At 45.3% G+C, this 23,508-nt stretch overlaps 1 protein-coding gene across 1 annotated transcript; it reads left to right on the top strand.

Moving 5' to 3' along the window:
- Nucleotides 1-4,168: 4,168 nt before the first annotated feature.
- On the top strand, nucleotides 4,169-23,217 carry LOC106560330 (zinc finger protein 648). Its single transcript, XM_014123137.2, has 2 exons — nucleotides 4,169-4,569; nucleotides 20,919-23,217. The coding sequence occupies exons 1-2, from the start codon at nucleotides 4,497-4,499 to the stop codon at nucleotides 22,568-22,570; spliced, it is 1,725 nt and encodes a 574-aa protein (XP_013978612.1). The 5' UTR covers nucleotides 4,169-4,496; the 3' UTR covers nucleotides 22,571-23,217.
- Nucleotides 23,218-23,508: the final 291 nt, after the last annotated feature.

The raw sequence follows: 23,508 nt of genomic DNA, 5'->3' as shown, positions 1-23,508 counted from the left end.
CTGGTCAAAAATGATGCACTATATAGGGAATTGGGTGCAATTTGGGAAGCATCCTATCTCTGCATCTGTGTCCTGGAGCAAATGAATGACAGGGGTCATCTTCTCAGGCTCAGGTGAGGGAAACTCTATGCTGCAAACACATAAGCCTATCCATTGGAAAGACCTTGACAAAGAACACAGTCCTGCTCTCCTCCCTTAAGCTTTAATTGAGTTGTAATTGAGTAGCCTTGTCTCTCTCTCTCTCTCTCTCTCTCTCTCTCTCTCTCTCTCTCTCTCTCTCTCTCTCTCCCGGAAAGTTAAATTACTTAACAGTGCCTCCTCCTTGTCTGTGTCCTAAATGCCACCTTATTCCCTGTTTAGTGTATTACTTTTGTCCAGGACCTATATGTGACAAGGGCAGGGGTATTTCAGGGTATTTAATTAAAGGCTCCTTGTGGGGAATAGGTTAGTCTAGTTCCAGATCCGTTCATGCTGTCTTGTCAACGCTTGGTCATTGTCACACCAAATGCTATCACGTTTCAGGTAAGACCCAAATGCAGACTGTGTCGAAGTAACAATGTTTATTACAGCAACAGGGGCAGGCAAACGACAGGTCCCAGACAAACCGGGAAAAACAGAAACAATAGGCAAGACAAGAGCAGGAGGAAAACCGCTGGTGGGTTTGATGAACAAAAAGAACTGGCAACAGACAAACAGAGAACACAGGTATAAATACACAGGGGATAATGGGAAACGCCCGACAGGTGCTCGGCTCTCCATTGAAGCATTCCGGGGGAGGTAAGCGGGGCTCCCGAGAAGGTGGAGAGACCGATGAGATGGTGCAGCTGAGTTATTGAGGGGCTGTGGGGTTACCACCATGGTAGGCTGCCTCCCAGACAACACATGGAATTGCTCCAGCAAACTGTCCAACGCCCGGTCATGGCGTTCAGCCAACGTTTGGACCCCCTTCATAAGGCCACGAAGCAATTCCTTGTGCCTACCGATGGTGGCTCCTTGGGAGGAGATGGCGTTGCGCAGCTGGCCCGGGTCTGCTTGGTCAGTCATGGCCAGTTTGCACTATCACGTTTCAGGTAAGACCCAAATGCAGACTGTGTCGAAGTAACAATGTTTATTACAGGGACAGGCAAACGACAGGTCAAGGCAGGCAGGGGTCAAAAATCCAGAGTAGTGGGGCAAAGGTGCAGGACGGCAGGCAGGCTCAGGGCGGGCAGAATAGGTCAAAACAGGGAAAGACAGGCGCAGGGGGAAAACTGCTGGTAGGTTTGATGAACAAAACTAACTGGCAACAGACAAACAGATGACACAGGTATAAATATAAATACACAGGGATAATGGGATGATGGGCGACACCTGGAGGGGGTGGAGACAATCACAAAGACATGTGAAACAGATCAGGGTGTGACAAATGCTGCATAACAATGACCATAGGAGTTGGCTACACAGTACAAAGTGATCTGGAACCAGCCTAAAATCAATTGTGCTTTTTCATTAATAAATTGTTCAATTAATGAATAGTTAAAGATTCTATTTTTCATTCATTCTGAGCTGTCCCTAGGTCTTCAGAAAACAAGATTATAAAAGCCAGATATATTGAAACAGTGAGTCCTCTAGTGGTTATGAGTGGTACTGCAAGTTGTTTTCCTCGCCTGTTGGAAGATCCAGAGCGCTTCTGGTCTAAACCTAAGTAGGAAACTGTAGATATTCAGAACGGGTGAAACTGTACAGAATGTTCTCTCCATATGGCACAATTCTAGTCTACTGACACCCCTCCTCCTTCCTGATGTTGGTTATACTGTAACATTGTTTCTCAATTTATAAAACACAAACTGTACTTATGCTCATTTAAAACAGAGACTCTGAATAGCAACCCTGTGGATATAATGTAAATGAATGCCCGAATGCTATGAAATGCGTTGGTCTCATTCTGACCAACTGCGAACTGCATTGATTTCTCAATCTTTTTGGTGTGATTAAAAAGAAGGGAAATTAAAATGTATTTCTGTCACTAATCGTTTTGCATATCTTAGTGCAAAACCAGCATGGGAACATCAGCTATGAAGAAACAATGTGTGCCAGAAATCTGCTTTTAAGGCAATTATGTTTTAAGTGAATTATTTATTTATTTATTAAGTAACTGACTTATTACTGGAATATCTCAAAGGGTTCTCAAAAAGTTTTACTGTTGACCCTTTATTTTTTATAATAATAATGTTGACCAATTGTGTATTTTGTTTATGTAGATTATAAACAATTCCGCTGTGTAATACAGATTTTCTCTCCGGAAATGTCTTTATGAAATAAATCCACATGGTGGCAGTCTGTTCTAAGGATGGGCTGCAAGTGTTGTTTTCTTGGCTGAATGTCTCCCTGTCCTCATTAAGTAGCTGTAGTACGACAACACATGAGGAGCAGTGACCGCAGTCAGGAATATGCATTACACTGCAACCTTCTAGTTACATCAGGCCTACACTAGAAAGTAAATGAGCCTGTGAGCCTGTGACATGTCTTCCGCTTTTGGACGTAACAAGGAAACTCCATCTTAACTCCTCCACATTTACTGATTTGTTGAACAATGCAGAAGAGAACCTCCCTTGACATTTTTTTCCTTCTCATATTTTTGATTTACATTGAGTTGAGTTGTCAAATAAAGTGAAATGAACATGAAATCAACAAAACATTTTAGCATGACATTGGATTTAGATAAAAAATGTGTTGAAAAAATGTATTTTTCAACAAATTTTGTGTTGAGGGTCAACATGGCAGAGGGGATGTTGCCTACCCTCACCACCTATTTCATAGACTTCACGTGATGGTGTTACTACTTAAATAATAATTGTGGCTCCTTCTCTCTGTCAGATAGGATTTGTGGCATATCATATAGAGCCCCATAGTAGAGCTGTCATAATACCCATAAAACCTAGCGACCAAATATATTCAAAAATGAATGGTGGAAAAGCAATTGAAACCATTTCTGCGTTTGACCGCTAGGTTTTATGGGTATTATGACACCTTTACTCTGGGGCTCTATATGATACACCACAAATCCTATCTGACAGAGAGAAGGAGCCACAATTATTATTTAATTAGTCACAGCCTCACATGAAGTCTATGAAGCGAGCACAGCTTCTGCACTGCAAGCCGTACCGGTGCATCAAGTCTGACAACAACAGGCTCTTGAACAGCTTTTATCTCCAAGCAATAAGACTGATAAATAGCTAACAAAATAGCTACATGGACTATCTAAATTAAACTTTATTTATTATCTTATTTTTATTTTTGCAGTCTCTATTCACACTCACAAGGCCCTACACACACACACACTGTCACTTCAACACACACAAACGCACACACACACACACACACACACACACACACACACACACACACACACACACACACACACACACACACACACACACACACACACACACACACACACACACACACACACACACACACACACACTCCATCATCTGCTCACTCACACATAATATGCACATACATTTATACTGACTCTACACACACACACACCCACTCACATACAAGTTGCTGCTACTCTGTTTATCTTATATCCTGTTGTCCTTACCCCTGTACATATCTACCTCCATCACTCCAGCATCCCTGCACATGTAAATATGGTATTGGAACTGACCCTGTATGTTACTTACTTATTGTGTTCTTCATATTTCTTCTAATTTATTTTTTACATTTTTTTAATTAAGCTACATTGTAATTGATTATTGCATTTGGGGCATTGAGTTGGTAAGAAAGGCCTTTCACTGTACTTGTGAACATGACATTAAAACGTTCAACTTTAAATAAAGAAAATACTAAAAGGTTGAATATATAGGTCTACATAGTACACTTTGTGATGATTAGGCTATGTAGGCCTAACTGTGTAACAAGCAACATTCATTAATCTGTCTCACTTCTAGGCTATGTATAAATAAAACAATTAACGAAATTGCGGTGAATATGATATATATAGGGTCTATATACAGTATGTATAAGTTAATACAACCTATAATAAAGTCAATCACTGTAAAAATACGGACAAATGACGGGAAAAACCGCATTGTCAATATGTCTTCATCAAATATGGGTCAGTGGGTCACATAAATACCCTGGTATAGGCATACAGATCTTGAACTAGGATCATGACTTAATGTTGGTGTCGGCTTGCAAGAGTCTAATGGTGCTTTCACGACAACTGGGAACACGGGAAAAATGAGGTCAAATAATGACGTCAGTGATTTTCACGTCGGAAAGGAGGAGCTCTAGAAAGATTCCGAGTTTCCGAATTGGAATTCTGAGTTGGATGAACGTTCACAAGGTTTTTCCCCGAGTTCCTAGTTGTCTTGAACGCTCGGAAGTCGACTTCCAAGTTCCAAATTGTTTTGAACGCGGCATAAAACTGCTTGCTAAAGGCGTAAGTGACACTGCTGTCCCCACGTTCTTTCACTTTGACTCCGCCCACTCCGAGTGGACATCTCTAAATGACTATGGTTCGCACGCCGACAGGAGGATGCTTATGGTTTGCCTACGGGGAGATAGGAGGACGTTGTCGAGGTAAGCGGCAGAATGCAGCCTATGACTGAATGAATGGACAGATCAAGCTCTGATGACTAAACGTTGTAGTGAGAAGAGGTGGCATGTATGCAGACAGTTTATGAAATGGCCTGAAGGCGCTGAGCTTTTTATTTATTAGTCTTATATAGATTTTAAGGATCATCAGTGCATGTATTATTTATTAGGATCCCCTCCTACTCCATTACTAGGATACCCCTCATCAGCGGGTAAACATAACTTGCCCATAACTTGTCCCCTCATCAGCGCATTTGACTGCTGTCATTATTGTCGTTTATATCTAAGTAGCGTGTTAGCAAACAGTAGCCTTTTATTGAGAAATATTACATACGGAATTAATATTAGCATACAATAGAGTAAAATCGGATGAAACTTGTAAATATACATCATATACGTTGCATTATATAGAGTCCATCGCATGGTGTCCCCACAAAATAAGAGTTGGGCAACCTGTTGGTTTACTGGAATTTTAGATATTTATTGTCCAAATGTGATTTATTTCTGCACTGCATTTGACTTAAAGTATGTTATCAATTCTAATTATGCACATTATGCCTACATTGTGTTAGAAATGCGTTGTATGCATTGCATGACTTTGGGCCAGTGCCACAGAAGCTTTGGGAACTTTATGAGGTTACAGTTAACCTCCTAGTCAAAAAATCTAGCCCTGTTAAGAATAATGGCGCTATTATTCCTTACGTCCTAGTCATTGCCATTGACTTCCTGCTCGTGTACCCCTGCGACCATTTCGTACATAAAACATCCTCCATTCAGGCTGTAAAGGTTGGTTTCCTCCTTAACTTGATTTATTCATGGCCCGCAGGACACAAACAAATGGGGAAAATATGCGTAGGGGAGAGTGGGGTATTTTGCGCCATTTTTTACATTAAGCATCACTAAGTCAAGGGAAATATAGTATTCTTTCTAACAAATATATCTACATATATTTCAGGATGTTGTGTATCCCATGAAATAGAATTAATATAAACCTAACAGTTTTGAAAACATAGCTAGTCCCAAAAAATTGGTCTCTTGGCACAATTTATGGTGTATGTATAGTGTAAATTAAGCATAGGGTAAATTGAGCCACCTTGGGGTAAGTGGGTAATATTGTCCTGTGATGCTGCTAGTAGGCCAAAGATAATTCATGGAATGGCATTATGGTGTATTACATATATTAAATCTATGCCTACGTTCAGATATACAGTGCCTTGGGAAAGTATTCAGACCCCTTGACTTTTTCCACATTTTGTTATGTTACAACCTTATTCAAAAATGTATTAAAACATTTTTTTCCCTCATCAGTCTACACACAATACCCCATCATGACAAAGCAAAAACAGGTTTTTAGAAATATTTGCTAATTTATTCAACATAAAAACTGAAATATCACATTTACATAAGTATTCAAACCCTTTACTCAGTACTTTGTTGAAGCACCCTTGGCAGCGATTACAGCCTTGAGTCTTCTTGGGTATGACTCTACAAGCTAGGCACACCTGTATTTGGGGAGTTTTTCCCATTCTTCTCTGCAGATCCTCTCAAGTTCTGTCAGGTTGTATTGGGAGCGTAGCTTTACAGGTCTCTCCAGTTTCAGTTGGGTTCAAGTTCAGGCTCTGGCTGGGCCACTCAAGGACATTCAAAGACTTGTCCCGATGCCACTCCTGAGGTGTCTTGGCTGTGTGCTTAGGGTCGTTGTCCTGTTGGAAGGTGAACCTTCGCCCCAGTCTGAGGTCCTGAGCGCTCTGGAGCATGTTTTCATCAAGGATTTCTTTTTACTTTTCTCTGTTCATCTTTGCCCCAATCCTGACTGGTCTCCCAGTCCCTGCCGCTGAAAAACATCCCCACAGCATGATGCTGCCACCACTATGCTTCACCGTAGGGATGGTGCCAGGTTTCCTCCAGACGTGGCGCTTGGCATTCAGGCCAATGTAATGATTTCGTTTAGAGAAGTATCAGAGTCAGGCACAGGACACAGGGATGAGTGCAAACAAAACGTTTTACTCAAAACCACAATAAAACTTCTCCCACAGTAATAAAACATGGTTGGGAGAAACACCTCCAACAACCACAAAACAGGAAACAATCACGGACAAGACAAACAGGAAAGCCAGAGGGTTAAATAATGAACATAATCAGGGAATCATAAACAGGTGTGTACAATTAAGACAAAACCAAACGAACAGGGAAACATAGATCGGTGGTGACTAGTAAGCCGGTGACGTCGACCGCCGAACGCCGCCTGAACAAGGAGAGGGACCGACTTCGGCGGAAGTCGTGACAGCCAAAGAGTTCAATCTTGGTTTCATCAGGCTTCCTCATGGTCTGAGAGTCTTTACGTGTCTTTTGGCAAACTCCAAGAGGGCTTTCATGTGCCTTTTACTGAGGAGTGGCTTCCGTCTGCCGATGTGAGTAAAACCTTTAAACAGGTTAACATCCACAAGGACGCAGGGCCAGACGGATTACCTAGACACATACTCAGAGCATGCGCTGACCAGCTGGCAAGTGTCTTCACTGACATTTTCAAACCCTCCCTGACCCAGTCTGTAATACCTACATGTTTCAAGCAGACCACCAGAGTCCATGTGCCCAAGAACGCCAAGGTAACCTGTCTAAATTACTATCGCCCCGTATAAGTCACATCTGTAGCCAAGAAATGCTTTGAATGGCTGGTCATGGCTCACATCAACACCATCATCCCGACACCATGGATCCACTCCAATTCGCAAACCGCCCCAACAGATCCACAGATAACGCAATCTCTATTGCTCTCCACACTGCCCTTTCCCAACTGGACAAAAGGCACACCTATACATGAGAATGCTGTTCATTGACTACAGCTCAGCATTCAACACCATACTGCCCTCCAAACACATCACTAAGCAAAGTACCCTGGGATGGGCCCTCAGATCCTCAAAAAGTTCTACAGCTGCACCATTGAGAGCATCTTGACTGGCTGCATCACCGCTTGGTATGGCAACTGCTTGGCATCCGACCACAAGGCACTACCGAGGGTAGTGCGTACGGCCCAGAACATCACTGAGGCCGAGCTCCCTGCCATCCAGGACCTCTATACTAGGCGGTGTCAGAAGAAGGTCCTAAAAATTGTCAAAGACTCCAGCCACCCAAGTGATATACTGTTCTTTCTGCTACTGATGCACCAAGTCTTGAACCAACAGGACCCTGAACAGCTTATACACCCAAGCCATACGACTGCTAAATAGTTAACCAATAGCTACCCAAACTATCTGCATTGACCCTTTTTGCACTAACTCTTTTGACTCATCATGTACGCTGCTGTTACTGTTTATTATCTATCCTGTTGCCTATTCACTTTATTCCTACGTATATGTACATATCTACCTCAATTACCTTGTACATCTGCACATCGACTCGGTACTGGTACCCCGTGTATATAGCCAAGTTATTGTTACTCATTGTGTATTTATTCCTCATTGTAACCTCTGCTTCCAACTCACACAATGAAACAATGCAAAAGCACTATCTTGAGTTCATAAAAATTACATATTGCTAAAATATTATGCATATTATACATAAAACCGATTTTGTTTATCATCATTTGAATGGGGTATGGTGGCCATTCGCTCAACCTACCCCATGGCCAAGTGCTCAATATACCCCAAGGCAAACCTTTGACTATATTAGCCCACACAGCTACAAGGATGCACTTTCATGCTAGGTTTAGGACCTCATATTGTAGCTTATAGAGACCCAAACTGATGTATAAAACAATCTTAAAACAATCTACTTTGGTTCAGATACAAGGATCGTGAAACCTATAACACAATAAATTAATTTGACTTTGTACAAATCATTTCGGGGGAACTAACTTGCTTACCACTTTTTCCATGTTTCTTCCATCACAGATTCCATGAAATTATGACCTTTTCCAGAATATTTGGTCAAATGATAAATGTTTTGTATGGTTTCCTAGGAACATTTATCAACGTTGTGCGTTACTGGTGGAGAAGTCAGGTGCAGGAGAGCAGAGAGTTGTGAACAGGCGCACACTTTATTTAGGCAGAGGCAATAAAACAGACAGACGGCAATGCGTCAAAACCTACAGCCAAAGGTAAAAAGTGCAAGGCGCGAAACAGTCACAAAATAAGCAAATGTTTAACAATTAAACATCCTCGTGAAATACCACGGAATACAGGGGAAAAACTAGCCTGGCGCGTAACAAGAAACACGTAACACAAACAATTTCACACAAAGACATGGGGGGAACAGAAGAATAAATACATGCAGTGTGATTAGGGAAATGTAAACCAGGTGTGCAGGGAACAAGACAAAACAAATGGAACAATGGAAAAATGGAGTGGCGATGGCTAGAAAGCCGGTGACGTCGACCGCCGAATGCCACCCGAACAAGGAGAGGCGCCGATTTCGGTGGAAGTCGTGACAGTACCCCCCCCCTTGATACGCGGCTCCAGCGGCGCACCGACACCGGCCTCGGGGACGACCCAGAGGGCGAGGCACAGGGCGATCCGGCCGGCGACGGTGGAACTCCCGCAGCAGTTCAGGGTCCAACACATCCACCGCCGGAACCCAGCACCTCTCCTCCGGACTGTACCCCTCCCACTCCACGAGGTACTGAAGGCCCCTCGCCCGACGCCTCGAATCCAGGATGGAACAAACGGAGTACGCCGGAGCTCCCTCGATGTCCAGAGGGGGCAGAGGAACCTCGCGCACCTCAGATTCCTGGAGCGGACCAGCCACCACCAACCTGAGGAGAGACACATGGAACGAGGGGTTAATACGATAATCGTGGGAAAGCTGTAACCTTTAACACACCTCGTTCACTCTCCTCAGGACTTTGAATGGCCCCACAAACCGCGGGCCCAGCTTCCGGCAGGGCAGGCGGAGGGGCAGGTTTCAGGTCGAGAGCCAGACCCGGTCCCTTGGTGCAAACACTGGGGCCTCACTGCGGTGACGGTCCGCGCAGTTTTTTTGGCGCAGCGTGGCTCGCTGGAGGTGAACATGGGTGGCTTCCCATGTGTCTTCCGCGCGCCTGAACCAGTCGTCCACCGCAAGAGCCTCGGTCTGACTCTGATGCCATGGCGCCAGAACCGACTGGTACACCAATACGCACTGAAAGGGGGAGAGGTTAGTGGAGGAGTGGCAGAGTGAGTTCTGTGCCATCTCGGCCCAGGGCACAAACGCCGCCCAATCCCCAGGCCGGTCCTAGCAATAAGACCGCAGAAACCTGCCAACATCCTGGTTCACTCTCTCCACCTGCCATTACTCTCGGGGTGAAAACCTGAGGTGAGGCTGATCGAGACCCTCAGAAGTTCCATGAACGCCCTCCAGACTCTCAAAGTGAACTGGGGACCCCGATCAGACACTATATCCTCAGGCACCCCGTAGTGCCGGAAGACGTGTGTAAACAAGGCCTCCACAGTCTGTAGGGCCGTAGGGAGATCAGGCAGAGGGAGGAGACGACAGGATTTTGAGAAACGATCCACCAGGATTGTGGTGTTTCCCTGTGAGGGAGGAAGATCGGTCAGAAAGTCCACCGACAGGTGTGACCAAGGTCGTTGTGGAACGGGTAAGGGATGTAGCTTACCTCTGGGCAGGTGTCTAGGAGCCTTACACTGGGCACACACCGAAGAAACATAAACCCTCACGTCCTTTGCCAAGGTGGGCCACCAGTACTTCCCAGTCAGACAGCGCACCGTCCGACCGATCCCCGGATGACCAGAGGAGGGTGACATGTGGGCCCAATAGATCAACTGGTCACAGACAGCAGACGGAACGTGCAGACGCCTGGCGGGACACTGAAGGGGAGCGGGCTCTGAACGCAACGCCTGCTCAATGTCCGCGTCCAGCTCCCACACGACCGGCTCTACCAGGCAGGAGGCCGGGAGTATGGGAGTCTGATCCATGGGCCGCTCCTCTGTGTCATACAGCCGGGACAGTGCGTCTGCCTTCACATTCTGGGAACCTGGTCTGTAGGACAGGGTAAACACAAAACGGGTAAAGAACATGGCCCACCTTGCCTGATGAGGATTCAGTCTCCTCGCTGCCCGGATGTACTCCAGGTTGCAGTGGTCAGTCCAGATGAGAAAAGGGTGTTTAGCCCCCTCAAGCCAATGTCTCCACGCCTTCAAAGCTAGTAACCACAGCCAACAGCTCCCTGTCCCCCACATCATAGTTCCGCTCCGCCGGGCTGAGCTTCTTCGAGAAGAAAGCACAGGAGCGGAGCTTCGGTGGTGTGCCCGAGCGCTGAGAGAGCACGGCTCCTATCCCAGCCTCGGACGCGTCCACCTCCACTATGAACGCCAAAGAAGGATCCAGATGGGCCAGCACGGGAGCAGAGGTAAACAGAGCTCTTAGGTGCCCAAAAGCCCTGTCTGCCTCAACCGACCACTGCAGACGTACAGGACCCTCCTTCAGCAGTGAGGTAATCGGAGCAGCCACCTGGCCAAACCCCGGATAAATCTCCGGCAGTAATTGGCAAACCCTAAAAACCACTGCACATCCTTTACCGTGGTGGGAGTCAGCCAATTACACACAGCTGAAATGCAGTCACTCTCCATCTATACACCTGATGTGGAAATGCGATACCCTAGGAAGGAGACGGCCTGCTGAAAGAACAGGCATTTCTCAGCCTTGACGTACAGGTCATGCTCCAACAGTCATCCAAGTACCCTGCACACCAAGGACACATGCTCGGTGCGTGTAGCGGAGTATATCAGAATGTCATCAATATACACCACTACACCCTGCCCGTGCAGGTCCCTGAAAATCTTGTCTACAAAGGATTGGAAAACTGATGGAGCATTCATCAACCCGTACGGCATGACGAGGTACTCATAATGCCCTGAGGTGGTACTAAACGCCGTCTTCCACTCGTCTTCCTCCCGGATACGCACCAGGTTTTACGCGCTCCTGAGATCCAGTTTAGTGAAGAAGCGCGCCCCATGCATTTGACTCAATCGCCGTGGCGATGAGAGGTAGCGGGTAACTGTACCTCACCGTGATTTGATTGAGACCTCGATAGTCAATGCACAGGCGCATACCTCCCTCCTTCTTCACAAAAAAGAAACTTGAGGAGGCGTGTGAAGTGGAGGACCGAATGTACCCCTGACGCAGGGATTCAGAGACATATGTCTCCATAGCCGCCGTCTCCGCTTGCGACAGGGGATACACGTGACTCCTGGGAAGTGCAGCATCTACCAGGAGATTTATCGCACAATCCCCCCGTCGATGGGTTGGTAATTGAGTCGCCCTCTTTTTACAGAAGGCGAGAGCCAAATCGGCATATTCTGGGGCGATGCGCACGGTGGAGACCTGGTCTGGACTTTCCACTGTGGTAGCACCAACGGAAACCCCAACACACCTCCCTGAGCACTCTTGCGACCACCCCGTGAGAGCCCTCTGTTGCCATGAAATGGTGGGGTCATGACAAGCTAACCAGCGAAGGCCTAGTACCACGGGAAACGCAGGAGTCAATGAGGAAGAGACTGATTCTCTCCTCTTGACCCCCCTGCGTCACCATGGCCAGGGAGATGGTGGCTTCCCTGACTAGCCCGGACCCTAATGGTCGACTGTCCAGAGCGTGTACCGGGAAAGGTCTAACCACAGGAATAATGGGGATCCCTAAACTAAGGGAGAACGCTCTGTCGATAAAATTCCCAGCCGCGCCTGAATCGACGAGCGCCTTATGCTGGGAATGCGGGGAAAACTCAGGAAAACAAACAGGTACAAACAGGTGGACAACAGAGGACTCTGGATGAGAGTGGTGCAGACTCACCTGGGGTGACGGCAGAGTGCCCTGCCTGCTGCCTCGACTCCCAGAGGGACCAACCCAGCAGCGACTGGCAGTGTGCCCTCTGCGGCCACAGATGGTGCATGTGAAGGCCCCTCCTCCAGCCTCCCTAATCGCAGCCCCTCCCAGCTCCATAGGCACCGGAGCGGGGGTGCTGGAAGATGGAACCGACAGAGCCCTCTCTGGACGTCCACGGGTGACCAGCAGGTTATCCAACCGGATGGACAGATCTACCAGTTGGTCAAAAGTGATGGTGGCATCCCTGCAGGCCAACTCCTGTCGGACGTCCTCGCGCGGGCTGCATCGGTAGTGGTTGATAAGGGACCTGTCGTTCCATCCTGCTCCGGTGGGCAAGGTCCGGAATTATAGGGCGAACTCCTGGGCACTCCTCGTCCCCTGCCTCAAGTGGAAGAGCCGTTCCCCTCATAGTGGTCCAACGCCGCGTCTCCTTCTCCCCACACGGCGTTTGCCCAGTCCAGAGCTCTCCCCGAGAAGCATGAGACGAGGGCAGACACCCTCTCCCTTCCCGAGGGAGCTGGGTGAACGGTGGCCAGGTATAGGTCCAGCTGTAATAGGAACCCCTGGCACCGTACTGCCGTCCCATCATACTCCCTGGAAAGTGAGAGACGCATCCCACTGGGACTGGATCCAGGAGGGACGGGTAGAGGTAACCCCGGTTGCGCTGGTCGAGGAGCTGGAGAGACTTCCTGTCTCTCCCAGCGGTCCATGGTCTGGACAACACGATCCATCGTGGCACCGAGATGTTGCAGCATTGCCGAGTGTTCCCGGACGCGCTCCTCAACTCCTCTGACCGGGGTACCTGCTCCTGCTGACTCCATGGGTGGTGTGAAATTCTGTCAACGTTGTGCGCTACTGGTGGAGAAGTCAGGTGCAGGAGAGCAGAGAGTTGTGAACAGGCGCACACTTTATTTAGGCAGAGGCAATAAAACAGACAGACGCCACTGCGTCAAAACCTCCAGCCAAAGGTAAAAAGTGCAAGGCGCAAACAGTCACAAAATAAGCAAATGTTTAACAATTAAACATCCTCGTGAAATACCACGGAATACAAGGGAAAAACCAGCCTGGCGCGCAACAAGAAACACGTAACACAAACAATTTCACACAAAGACATGGGGGGGAACAGAGGAATAAATACATGCAGTGTGATTAGGGAAATGTAAACCAGGTGTGCAGGGAACAAGACAAAACAAATGGAACAATGGAAAAATGGAGCGGCGATGGCTAGAAAGCCGGTGATATCGACCGCCGAACGCCGCCCAAACAAGGAGAGGAGCCGACTTCGGCGGAAGTCGTGACAACAATGGGTGGCTCAACTAATCCTTTGGCTCTCCAACTCTCCCTTACTTTCTTATCCCACTCTCCCCTACTTTCTTAAAGTTGCAATATGTACATTTTTGGGCGATCCTCCAAATTCACATAGAAATATGAGTTATAGATCTGTCATTATCATTGAAAGCAAGTCTAAGAAGTGGTAGATCAGTTCTATGTGCACTCTTATGTGTCTTTTACTTTCAGTTTTGTACACCAGATTCAAAAAGCTGAAAATACAATATTTGGGGTTATTGAAAATATATTTTTCAGCGGTTTAGATGGTACAAGGATTCTGTACACTATACATTGCTTGTTTTGGCACATAAACTGAAATTAGGCAAACTATTAGAATTTTAGCAACCAGGAAATGGCGGAGCGATTTCTGCATATTGCAACTTTAATTAAAAAAAATGCTACTTCCAAATGTTGCGCACCTTGTTCAGGCAGGGGTAAACAACAGACTGCTGCAACTGAATGTCTAAACGTGATATACAACATCAGGAAGCTGTCAGAAAATCCGAAAACGGTGGTGGAATATTGTGCATATTTTCTCTGTATTTTTTGGCCAGCGAGCCATTAAATCGAGTTAAGCAGGAAACAGACGCATTTGCAACCTGGATGGAGGTTGAATGTTTTATGTATGAACCGGTAGACAGGGGACACAAGTGTATTACCAGCTGGAGGTCAATGGCGATGACAATGCCATACAAACCTAACAAATGGAATTGTTTTTGTTGCAATTTGTTGCACATTTATGAAATATTTTTTTAAGCAATGTTTTACTTCTGAATCTATTTAGGCCTTCCATAACAAATGGGTTGAATACTTATTGACTCAATATAAATAATTACTAGACATAAATTACTAGACATATAAATAATTACTAGACATAAAGTTACTAGACATAAAAAACAACTTTGCCATCATTATGATGTGGTCAAGTTTACTATAGAGAGATGGCTATGTTGCCATGAGCTAGCAAAGTTCGTCAAAAATAGCTAGCAATGCTAACGTTAGCTAGTTAAAATGTCGGTGCTCTCCCCTTAATCTTAGCTAGCTAGCTAAAGTTATACTGCATCTTAAATCAATCTGGAGACATCACAATGATGACTAAAGCTTGTCCTACTAATTATTTGCCTCCTTTCGAAATTACATCATGTTTCCAAGCCACAGTAATGCACTTTAGATCAAATCTTCATCAGCACTAATTGATACTGCATTGAGTAGAATGCTCAGCTGGGCATCAGTCCCAAAACTAACGTTCAAAACTATATTGTGACGAAATGTGCAACCCATGAATAGACAGTTAATTGATTCCGGATTCCAGAGCCACAGAGACAGCTTGAGCCATAGGCTACTGTGCATCTATACTTAAAGTAGCTAGACTGTTACAGACTGTTATGTATTTAGAAACATATGGAGCAAAATGCCATTAAGAGACATGATTATTTTAAGATAAATGATTTATGAAATATTTGTAATATTTTAAAATATGTTTTTATTTCAAATGATATTTAATGTTAGAAATTCATAAGTGCATTGCCAACACAAACAGTCTTATAATATAAAGATTTTTCAAATCATCATGCACAAGCCAGGGGGCAGAACTATTTTGAAATCTGTCAATAAGCACTGTGTAAAGAAATTGGTTTTGTTTCAGTTCAGGTAAATTGTGCCCCTTATTTATTTTTATTTCATATACAGTACGAGTCAAAAGTTTGGACACACCTACTCATTCCAGGGTTTTTCTTTATTTTTTACAATTTTCTACATTGTAGAATAATAGTGAAGACTTCAAAACTATGAAATAAAACATATGGAATCATGTAGTACTCAAACAAGTTTTAAACAAATCAAAATATATTTTCTATTTGAGATTCTTCAAAGTAGCCACCCTTTGCCTTGATAACAGCTTTGCACTCTCTTGGCATTCTCTCAAACAGCTTCATGAGGTAGTCATCTGGAATGCATTTCAATTAACAGCTGTACCTTTTTAAAAGTTAATTTGCAGAATTTCTTTCCTTCTTAATGTCATGCTGGTATGAGTGATTCAGGAGTCAGGTGCATGAATGCGTAATAGGCTTTTTTATTTCTTACCCAAATTAAAGCATGCCGTGTAATGGCACAGGAACGAAGACCAAACAAACACGTATACAACACACAGGGTTGAAACCCAAACAAAAGAAAGAGGAGTACCTCAAATAAATAACACTAGCGCACAATGATTAATACACGGGACGAGACCCGTAATCATATGCGCAATCCACAATGGCACGAAAGCCAAAACACAGCACAGGTACTCACACGCACCAACAGACATTGCAACAATAATCAACAGGACACTGGTAAACCAAGGACACACTTATACAATTACTAATCACTGGGAATAGGGGTCAGGTGTGCGTAATGAACATTTCTGAGGGATCTGTGACACTTAATGTGTTCGAGCCAATCAGTTGTGTTGTGACAAGTTAGGGGTGGTTTACAGGCAACATCTGCATCGAGCTAAAGGCTAGAGCTGCCTATAAGAAATCCCACTATGCCCTCAGATGAACAATCAAACAAGCAAAGCGTCAGTACAGGGTTAAGATTGAATCCTACTACACCGGCTTTGACGCTCTTTGTATTGTGGCAGGGCATGAAAACTATTACGGACTACAAAGGGAAACCCAGACAGTTCAAACTTTAAACAAGTCAACATTCACAAAGCCGTGGGGCCAGATGGATTACCAGGACGTGTACTCAAAGCATGTGCGGACCAACTGGCAAGTGTCTTCACTGACATTTTCAACCTCTCACTGACTGAGTCTGTAATACCTACAGTTGAAGTCGGAAGTTTACATACACTTAGGTTGGAGTCATTAAACTCGTTTTTCCACCATTCCACAAATTTCTTGTTAACAAACTATAGTTTTGGCAAGTCGGTTAGGACATATACTTTGTGCATGACACAAGTACTTTTTTCCAACAATTGTTTACAGACATATTATTTCAGTTATAATTCACTGTATCACAATTCCAGTAGGTCAGAAGTTTACATACACTAAGTTGACTGTGCCTTTAAACAGCTTGGAAAATTCCAGAAAATGATATCATGGCTTTAGAAGCTTCTGATAGTCTAAGTGACAACATTTGAGTCAATTGGAGGTGTACCTGTAGGTGTATTTCAAGGCCTACCTTCAAACTCAGTGCCTCTTTGTTTGACATCATGGGAAAATCATGAAATCAGCAAAGACCTCAGAAAAGAAATTGTAGACCTCCACAAGTCTGGTTCATCCTTTGGAGCAATTTCCAAATGCCTGAAGGTACCACGTTCATTTGTACAAACAATAGTACGCAAGTATAAACACCATGGGACCACGCAGCCGTCATACTGCTCAGGAAGGAAACGCGTTCTGTCTCCTAGAGATGAACATACTTTGGTGCGAAAAGTGCAAATCAATCCCAGAACAACAGCAAAGGACCTTGTGAAGATGCTGGAGGCAACAGGTACAAAAGCGTCTATATCCACAGTAAAACGAGTTCTATATCGACATAACTTTAAAGGCCGCTCAGCAAGGATGAAGCCACTGCTCCAAAACCGCCATAAAAAAGCCATACTACGGTTTGCAACTGCACATGGGGACAAAGATCGAACTTTTTGTAGAAATGTCCTCTGGTCTGATGAAACAAAAATAGAACTGTTTGGCCATAATGATCATTGTTATGTTTGGAGGAAAAAGGGGGAGGCTTGCAAGCCAAAGAACACCATCCCAACCGTGAAGAACAGGAGTGGCAGCATCATGTTGTGGGGGTGCTTTGCTGCAGGAGGGACTGGTGCACTTCACAAAATAGATGGCATCACGAGTAGGAAAATGATGTGGATATATTGAAGCAACATCTCAAGACATCAGTCAGGAAGTTAAAGCTTGGTCGCAAATGGGTCTTTCAAATGGACAATGACCCCAAGCATACTTACAAAGTTGTGGCAAAATGGCTTAAGGACAACAAAGTAAATGTATTGGAGTGGCCATCACAAGCCCTGACCTCAATCCTATAGAACATTTGTGGGCAGAACTGAAAAAGCGTGTGCGAGCAAGGAGGCCTACAAACCTGACTCAGTTACACCAGCTCTGTCAGGAGGAATGGGACAAAATTCATGTTTCATGTTTCAAGCAGACCACCATAGTCCCTGTGCCCAAGGAAGCCAAGGTAACATGCTTAAGTGATTACCGCCCCGTAGCACTCACGTAGGTAGTCATGAAGTGCTTTGAAAGGCTGGTCATGGTTCACATCAACAGCATCCTCCCGGATACCCTAGACCCACTCCAATTCGCATACTGCCCCAACAGATCCACAAATGACGCAATCTCAATCGCACTCCACACTGCTCTTTCTCACCTGGACAAAAGGAACACCTATGTGAGAATGCTGTTAATAGGCTACAGCTCAGCGTTCAACACCATAGTGCCCATGAAGCTCATCACTAAGCTAAGGACCCTGGGACTAAACACCTCCCTCTGCAACTGGATCCTGGACTTCCTGATGGGCCGCCCCCAGGTGGTAAGGGTAAGCAACAACACGTCTGCCGCGCTGATCCTCAACACTGGGGCCCCTCAGGGGTGTGTACTTACTTAGTCCCCTCCTGTACTCCCTGTTCACCCACGACTGCGTGGCCAAACACGACTCCAACACCATCATTAACATTGGTAGGCCTTACCACCGAGAACGATGAGACAGCCTATAGGGAGGAGGTCAGAGAACTGTCAGTGTGGTGCGTGGACAACAATCTCTCCCTCAATGTGAGCAAGACAAAGGAGCTGATCGTGGACTACAGGAAAAGGCGGGTCGAACATCGACGGGCTGTAGTGGAGAGGGTCGAGAGTTTCAAGTTCCTTGGTGTCCACATCACCAACGATCTATCATGGTCCAAACACACCAAGACAGTCGTGAGGAGGGCACGACAAAACCTTTTCCCCCTCAGGAGACCGAAAAGATTTGGCATGGGTCCCCAGATCCTGAAAAAGTCATACAGCTGCACCATCGAGAGCATCCTGACCAGTTGCATCACCGCCTGATATGGCAACTGCTCGGCATCTGACCATAAGGCGCTACAGAGGGTAGTGCGTACGGCCCAGTACATCACTGGGGCCAAACTTCCTGCAATCCAGGACCTATATAATAGGCGGTGTCAGAGGAAAGCCCCAAAAATTGTCAGAGACTCCAGTCACCCAAGTCATAGACTGTTTTCACTGCTACCGCACGGCAAGTGGTACCGGAGTGCCAAGTCTAGGACCAAAAGGCTCCTTAACAGCTTCTATCCCCAAGCCATAAGACTGCTGTACACTGCTGCTACTCGCTGTTTCTTATCTATGCATAGTCACTTCACCCCTACCTACATGTACAAATTACCTCTAACCTGTACCCCCGCACACTGACTCGGTACCGGTACCCCCTGTATATAGCCTCGTTATTGTTATGTTATTGGGTTACTTTTTATTATTTTTTACTTTAGTTCATTTGGTAAATATTTTCTTAACTCTTCTTGAACTGCACTGTTGGTTAAGGGCTTGTAAGTAAGCATTTCACGGTAAGGTCTACACTGTATTTGGCGCATGTGACAAATAAAGTTTGATTTGATCTGACGTGATACAGAATATAGCCCTATTTGGTAAAATACCAAATCCATATTAAGGCAAGAACAGCTCAAATAAGCAAAGAGAAACAACAGTCCATCATTACTTTAAGACATGAAGGTCAGCCAAGGGCTTGTAAGTAACTTTGAAAGTTTCTTCAAGTGCAGTTGCAAAAACCATCAAGCTCTATGATGAAACTGGCTCTCATGAGGACTGCCAAAGGAAAGGAAGACTCAGAGTTACCTCTGCTGAAGAGGATAAGTTCATTAGAGTTACCAGCACCTCAGAATTGGCAGCCCAAATAAATGCTTCACAGAGTTCAAGTAACAGTCACATCTCAACATCAACTGTTCAGAGGAGACTGCGTGAATCAGGCCTTCATAGTCGATTTGCTGCAAAGAAACCACTACTAAAGGACACCAATAATAAGAGGAGACTTGCTTGGGCCAAGAAACACGAGAAATAGACATTAGACCGGTGGAAATCTGTCCTTTGGTCTGATGAGTCCAAATTTGAGATTTTTGGTACCAACCACTTTGTCTTTGTGAGACGCAGAGTGGGTGAACGGATGATCTCCGCATGTGTGGTTCCCACCGTGAAGCATGGAGTAGGAGGTGTTATGGTGTGTGGGTGCTTTGCTGTTGACACTGTCTGATTTATTTAAAATTCAAGGCACACTTAACCAGCATGGCTACCACAGCATTCACTAGCGATACACCATCCCATAATTTGTTTTTCAACAGGACAATGACCCAACACACCTCTAGGCTGTGTAAGGGCTATTTGACCAAGAAGGAGAGTGATGGAAGGCTGCATTAGATGACCTGCCTTCATAATCACCCGACCTCAACCCAATTGAGATGGTTTGGGATGAGTTGGACCACAGAGTGAAGGAAAAGCAGCCAACAAGTGCTCAGCATATGTGGGAACTCCTTCAAGACTGTTGGAAAAGCATTCCAGGTGAAGCTGGTTGAGTGAATGCCAAGAGTGTGCAAAGCTGTCATCAAGGCAAAGGGTGGCTACTTTTGATTTGTTTAACACTTTCTTGGTTACTACATGATTCCATATGTGTTATTTCATAGTTTTGATGTCTTCACTATTATTCTACAATGTAGTAACAATAAAGAAAAACCCTTGAATGAGTAGGTGTGTCCAATATTCTGTATATTTAATTGATTTCATAAAGGCATCTATATTTTATTACATATTTAATTTCTCTTCTATTTTGAACCACCACATCCACATCTTCTTCGGCTGACACTTGGTTATTTCACGACAAACAGCACCAGTTATTGGAATTCATATGCTTCATATGAGCCTGTTATGAGCTGCACACAGACAGCTTGTCTCTTCTTAGGCAGTTTTGTATAGTGGCAGTATTCGCAGAGCACTAAAACTTTAATAAACCCTTCATAGATGCTTTACAAACATTCATAGATGCTTTATAACACCTACTAAACTCACATTTTGCATGTGTGATGCACTCAATAACATTACTACTTATTGTGAAACCTTTGGTCATATAGCATTACAATTTTTATTTTCACTTTGGTGGATAGTAAACACTATTTGTTTTTGTGTTTTTCTTCCAGGCACTGCCAAGGAGGTGAGTTCAGGGAAAATCCCTTTTCAGCCTCAAGCCACATTCACCACCTCTATAATATCAAGTATGGCTGAAGAAATGCCTTCATGGACCTCAGAAAGGTTTGTTGATAAAGTGTACATTTCAAAGAGAAGTATCAGGAAAAACTTAATAAACAAAATGCACTACGTTGCCCATGTGCCCTCAGAGAGTGTAAAAGTCAACACTGCTCACAAAGTGGAAAGTGACTCTAACCCATCTGATAATGACGATGCTGACTCCCTCTCAGGTAGTAGCTACACTGGGATGATTTATTTAAACCCACAAACACCTACATGGACTCTGGCTGAGAAGTTTGCTGGGCTCAACTCTGGAAAAGACAAGAGAATGTCTCCCAATCAGGACCTCTGTAGTCCTCCAGGTTCACCCGCAGCCACTGAACATAATGTTGCCAATAGGAGAGGTTCTACAGGTCTGGAGGGGGTCTACTTAGACTCGTCACAACAGGAGGAAGGCAACATCAAGAATGGTACTAAAAGACTTCTGCAGAGGAAAGCGTGTAGTGGTGATCCTTCTGATCTGAAGCTGCGTCTGATGAAAGAGATCAGGCCCAAAACCAAGGAGGCTCAGTCTGATGTGCGTCATGATGTGCGTGATGTGTGTGATGTACGTGGGAACAAGGGGAGTTGGAAGGGTGGAGAACCGCTAGTCATTCCCCCTCCACTAAACAAGGCTATGGCCATGATTGATGCCTGTGAGGACAAGGTGCCTATAGTGTTTGCTGCCATGAAGAAACGTGGAGTGGAGGGAGACACAGAGAACCGGCCCTACAAGTGCACTCACTGCAACTGGGCCTTTAAGAAGTCCAGCAATCTGCAGAGTCATCTGGATACTCATAGTGGCCTGAAGCCTCATATATGTGACCTGTGTGGCAAAGCCTATTCTCACCAAGGCACACTGCAGCAGCACAAGCGCCTGCACACTGGAGAGAGACCGTACCACTGCCCCTTCTGTGAAAAGACGTACATCTGGTCCTCCGATTACCGCAAGCACATTCGCACGCACACCGGAGAGAAACCGTACGTGTGCGAGACCTGCAGCAAGGACTTTGTGCGCTCCTCGGACCTGCGGAAGCATGAGCGCAACATGCACACCAATGAAAAACCCTTCCCGTGCACGCAGTGCGGCAAGACCTTCAACAAGCCACTGTCCCTGCTCCGCCATGAGCGCACTCACTTGGGCGAGCGGCCCTTCTGCTGTCCCATCTGCGGGAAAGCCTTTGCCGTGGCCAGCCGCATGGCAGAGCACCAGAAGGTGCACACCGGGGTGAGACCCTACACCTGCCTGGTCTGTACCAAGTCCTTCACCAAGTCCTCCAACCTGCTGGAGCACCAGGCCGTACACAGCGGCATCCGCCCCCACAAGTGTCCTCAGTGCGGGGTGGCATTTGCCATGGTGTCCCGCCTGGTCCGTCACCAGCGTGTCCATACCGGAGAGAGGCCCTACGACTGCACAGGCTGCAGCATGTCCTTCAGCCGCACGGCTGCTCTGAAGCGCCACCAAGAGCAGACGTGTGCCGGGAGGATCTTTGTCTGTGTGGAGTGTGACAAGGCTTTCCAGTGTGCCTCTCAGCTCACAGAGCACATGGTGTGCCATGAATGACCCTACTGCTACTGCTGCTACTGCTGCTTCTGTTGTTGAAAGCACTGAAGACTGATTTATGCTGTTTGGGAGCTACCCTCTCATACAGTACAAACAGTTGGTCTAATCAACCTTACTGATCTCTACATGCTATGCTCTTAGAAAAAAGGGTTCCCAAAGGGTTCTTCGGCTGTCCCCATAGGAGAACCCTTTTTGGTTCCAGGTAGATAGCACCTTTTTTGAAGGACAACATCCTGCTAGGCTGCTAAGCCTTAAAATAGAGTGTCTTCAGAAAGTATTCACAAGTGCCCTCAGCCGGTATGATGCATTTTGCATCATATGATGTTGCGTTTTGCATCATATATTGCTCAATGCATCATACACGTTGTATTTCTGTATTTTATGAAGTTGTATATCTTGAAAACTTGATTGCTGACATGGAAAACATTTTGGGACTATATAAAAAATGGACTAATGAAACAAATACCAAAATATGGTTTTGGGGTGGACTTTTCCTTTTATGGCTGTGATAGGAGAAAACTGAGGATGGATCAACAACATTGTAGTTACTCCACAATACTAACCTAAATGACAGATTGAAAAGAAGGAAGCCTGTAGAGAATAAAAATATTCCAAATCATGCATCCTGTTTGCAATAAGGCACTAAAGTAAAACTGCAAGAAATGTGGCAAAGCAATTCACTTTTTGTCCTGAATACGAAGCGTTATGTTTGGGGCAAATCCAACACAACACATCACTGAGCACCACTCTTCATATTTTCAAGCATGGGGGTGGCTGCTTCATGTTATGTGTATGCTTGTTACTGGTAAGGACAAGGGAATGGAATAGAGCTAAGCACAGGAAAACCTGGTTCAGTCTGCTTTCCAACAGACACTGGGAGACAAATGTACCTTTCAGCAGGACAATAACCTAAAACACAAGGCCAATAACCTAAAACA

Source organism: Salmo salar, chromosome ssa10 (assembly GCF_905237065.1).
Source record: "Salmo salar chromosome ssa10, Ssal_v3.1, whole genome shotgun sequence".
Classification (NCBI taxonomy): Eukaryota; Metazoa; Chordata; class Actinopteri; order Salmoniformes; family Salmonidae; genus Salmo; species Salmo salar.
The sequence above is the reverse complement of the archived record's forward strand: the minus strand, read 5'-3'. Positions and strand labels throughout refer to the sequence as shown.

Coding starts and splice junctions, on each gene's coding strand:
- LOC106560330 (XM_014123137.2), top strand. CDS start 4,497: ATGACTATGGTTCGCACGCCGACAGGAGGATGCTTATGGTTTGCCTAC. Junction 4,570..20,918: donor GATAGGAGGACGTTGTCGAG/GTAAGCGGCAGA, acceptor TTTTTCTTCCAG/GCACTGCCAAGGAGGTGAGT.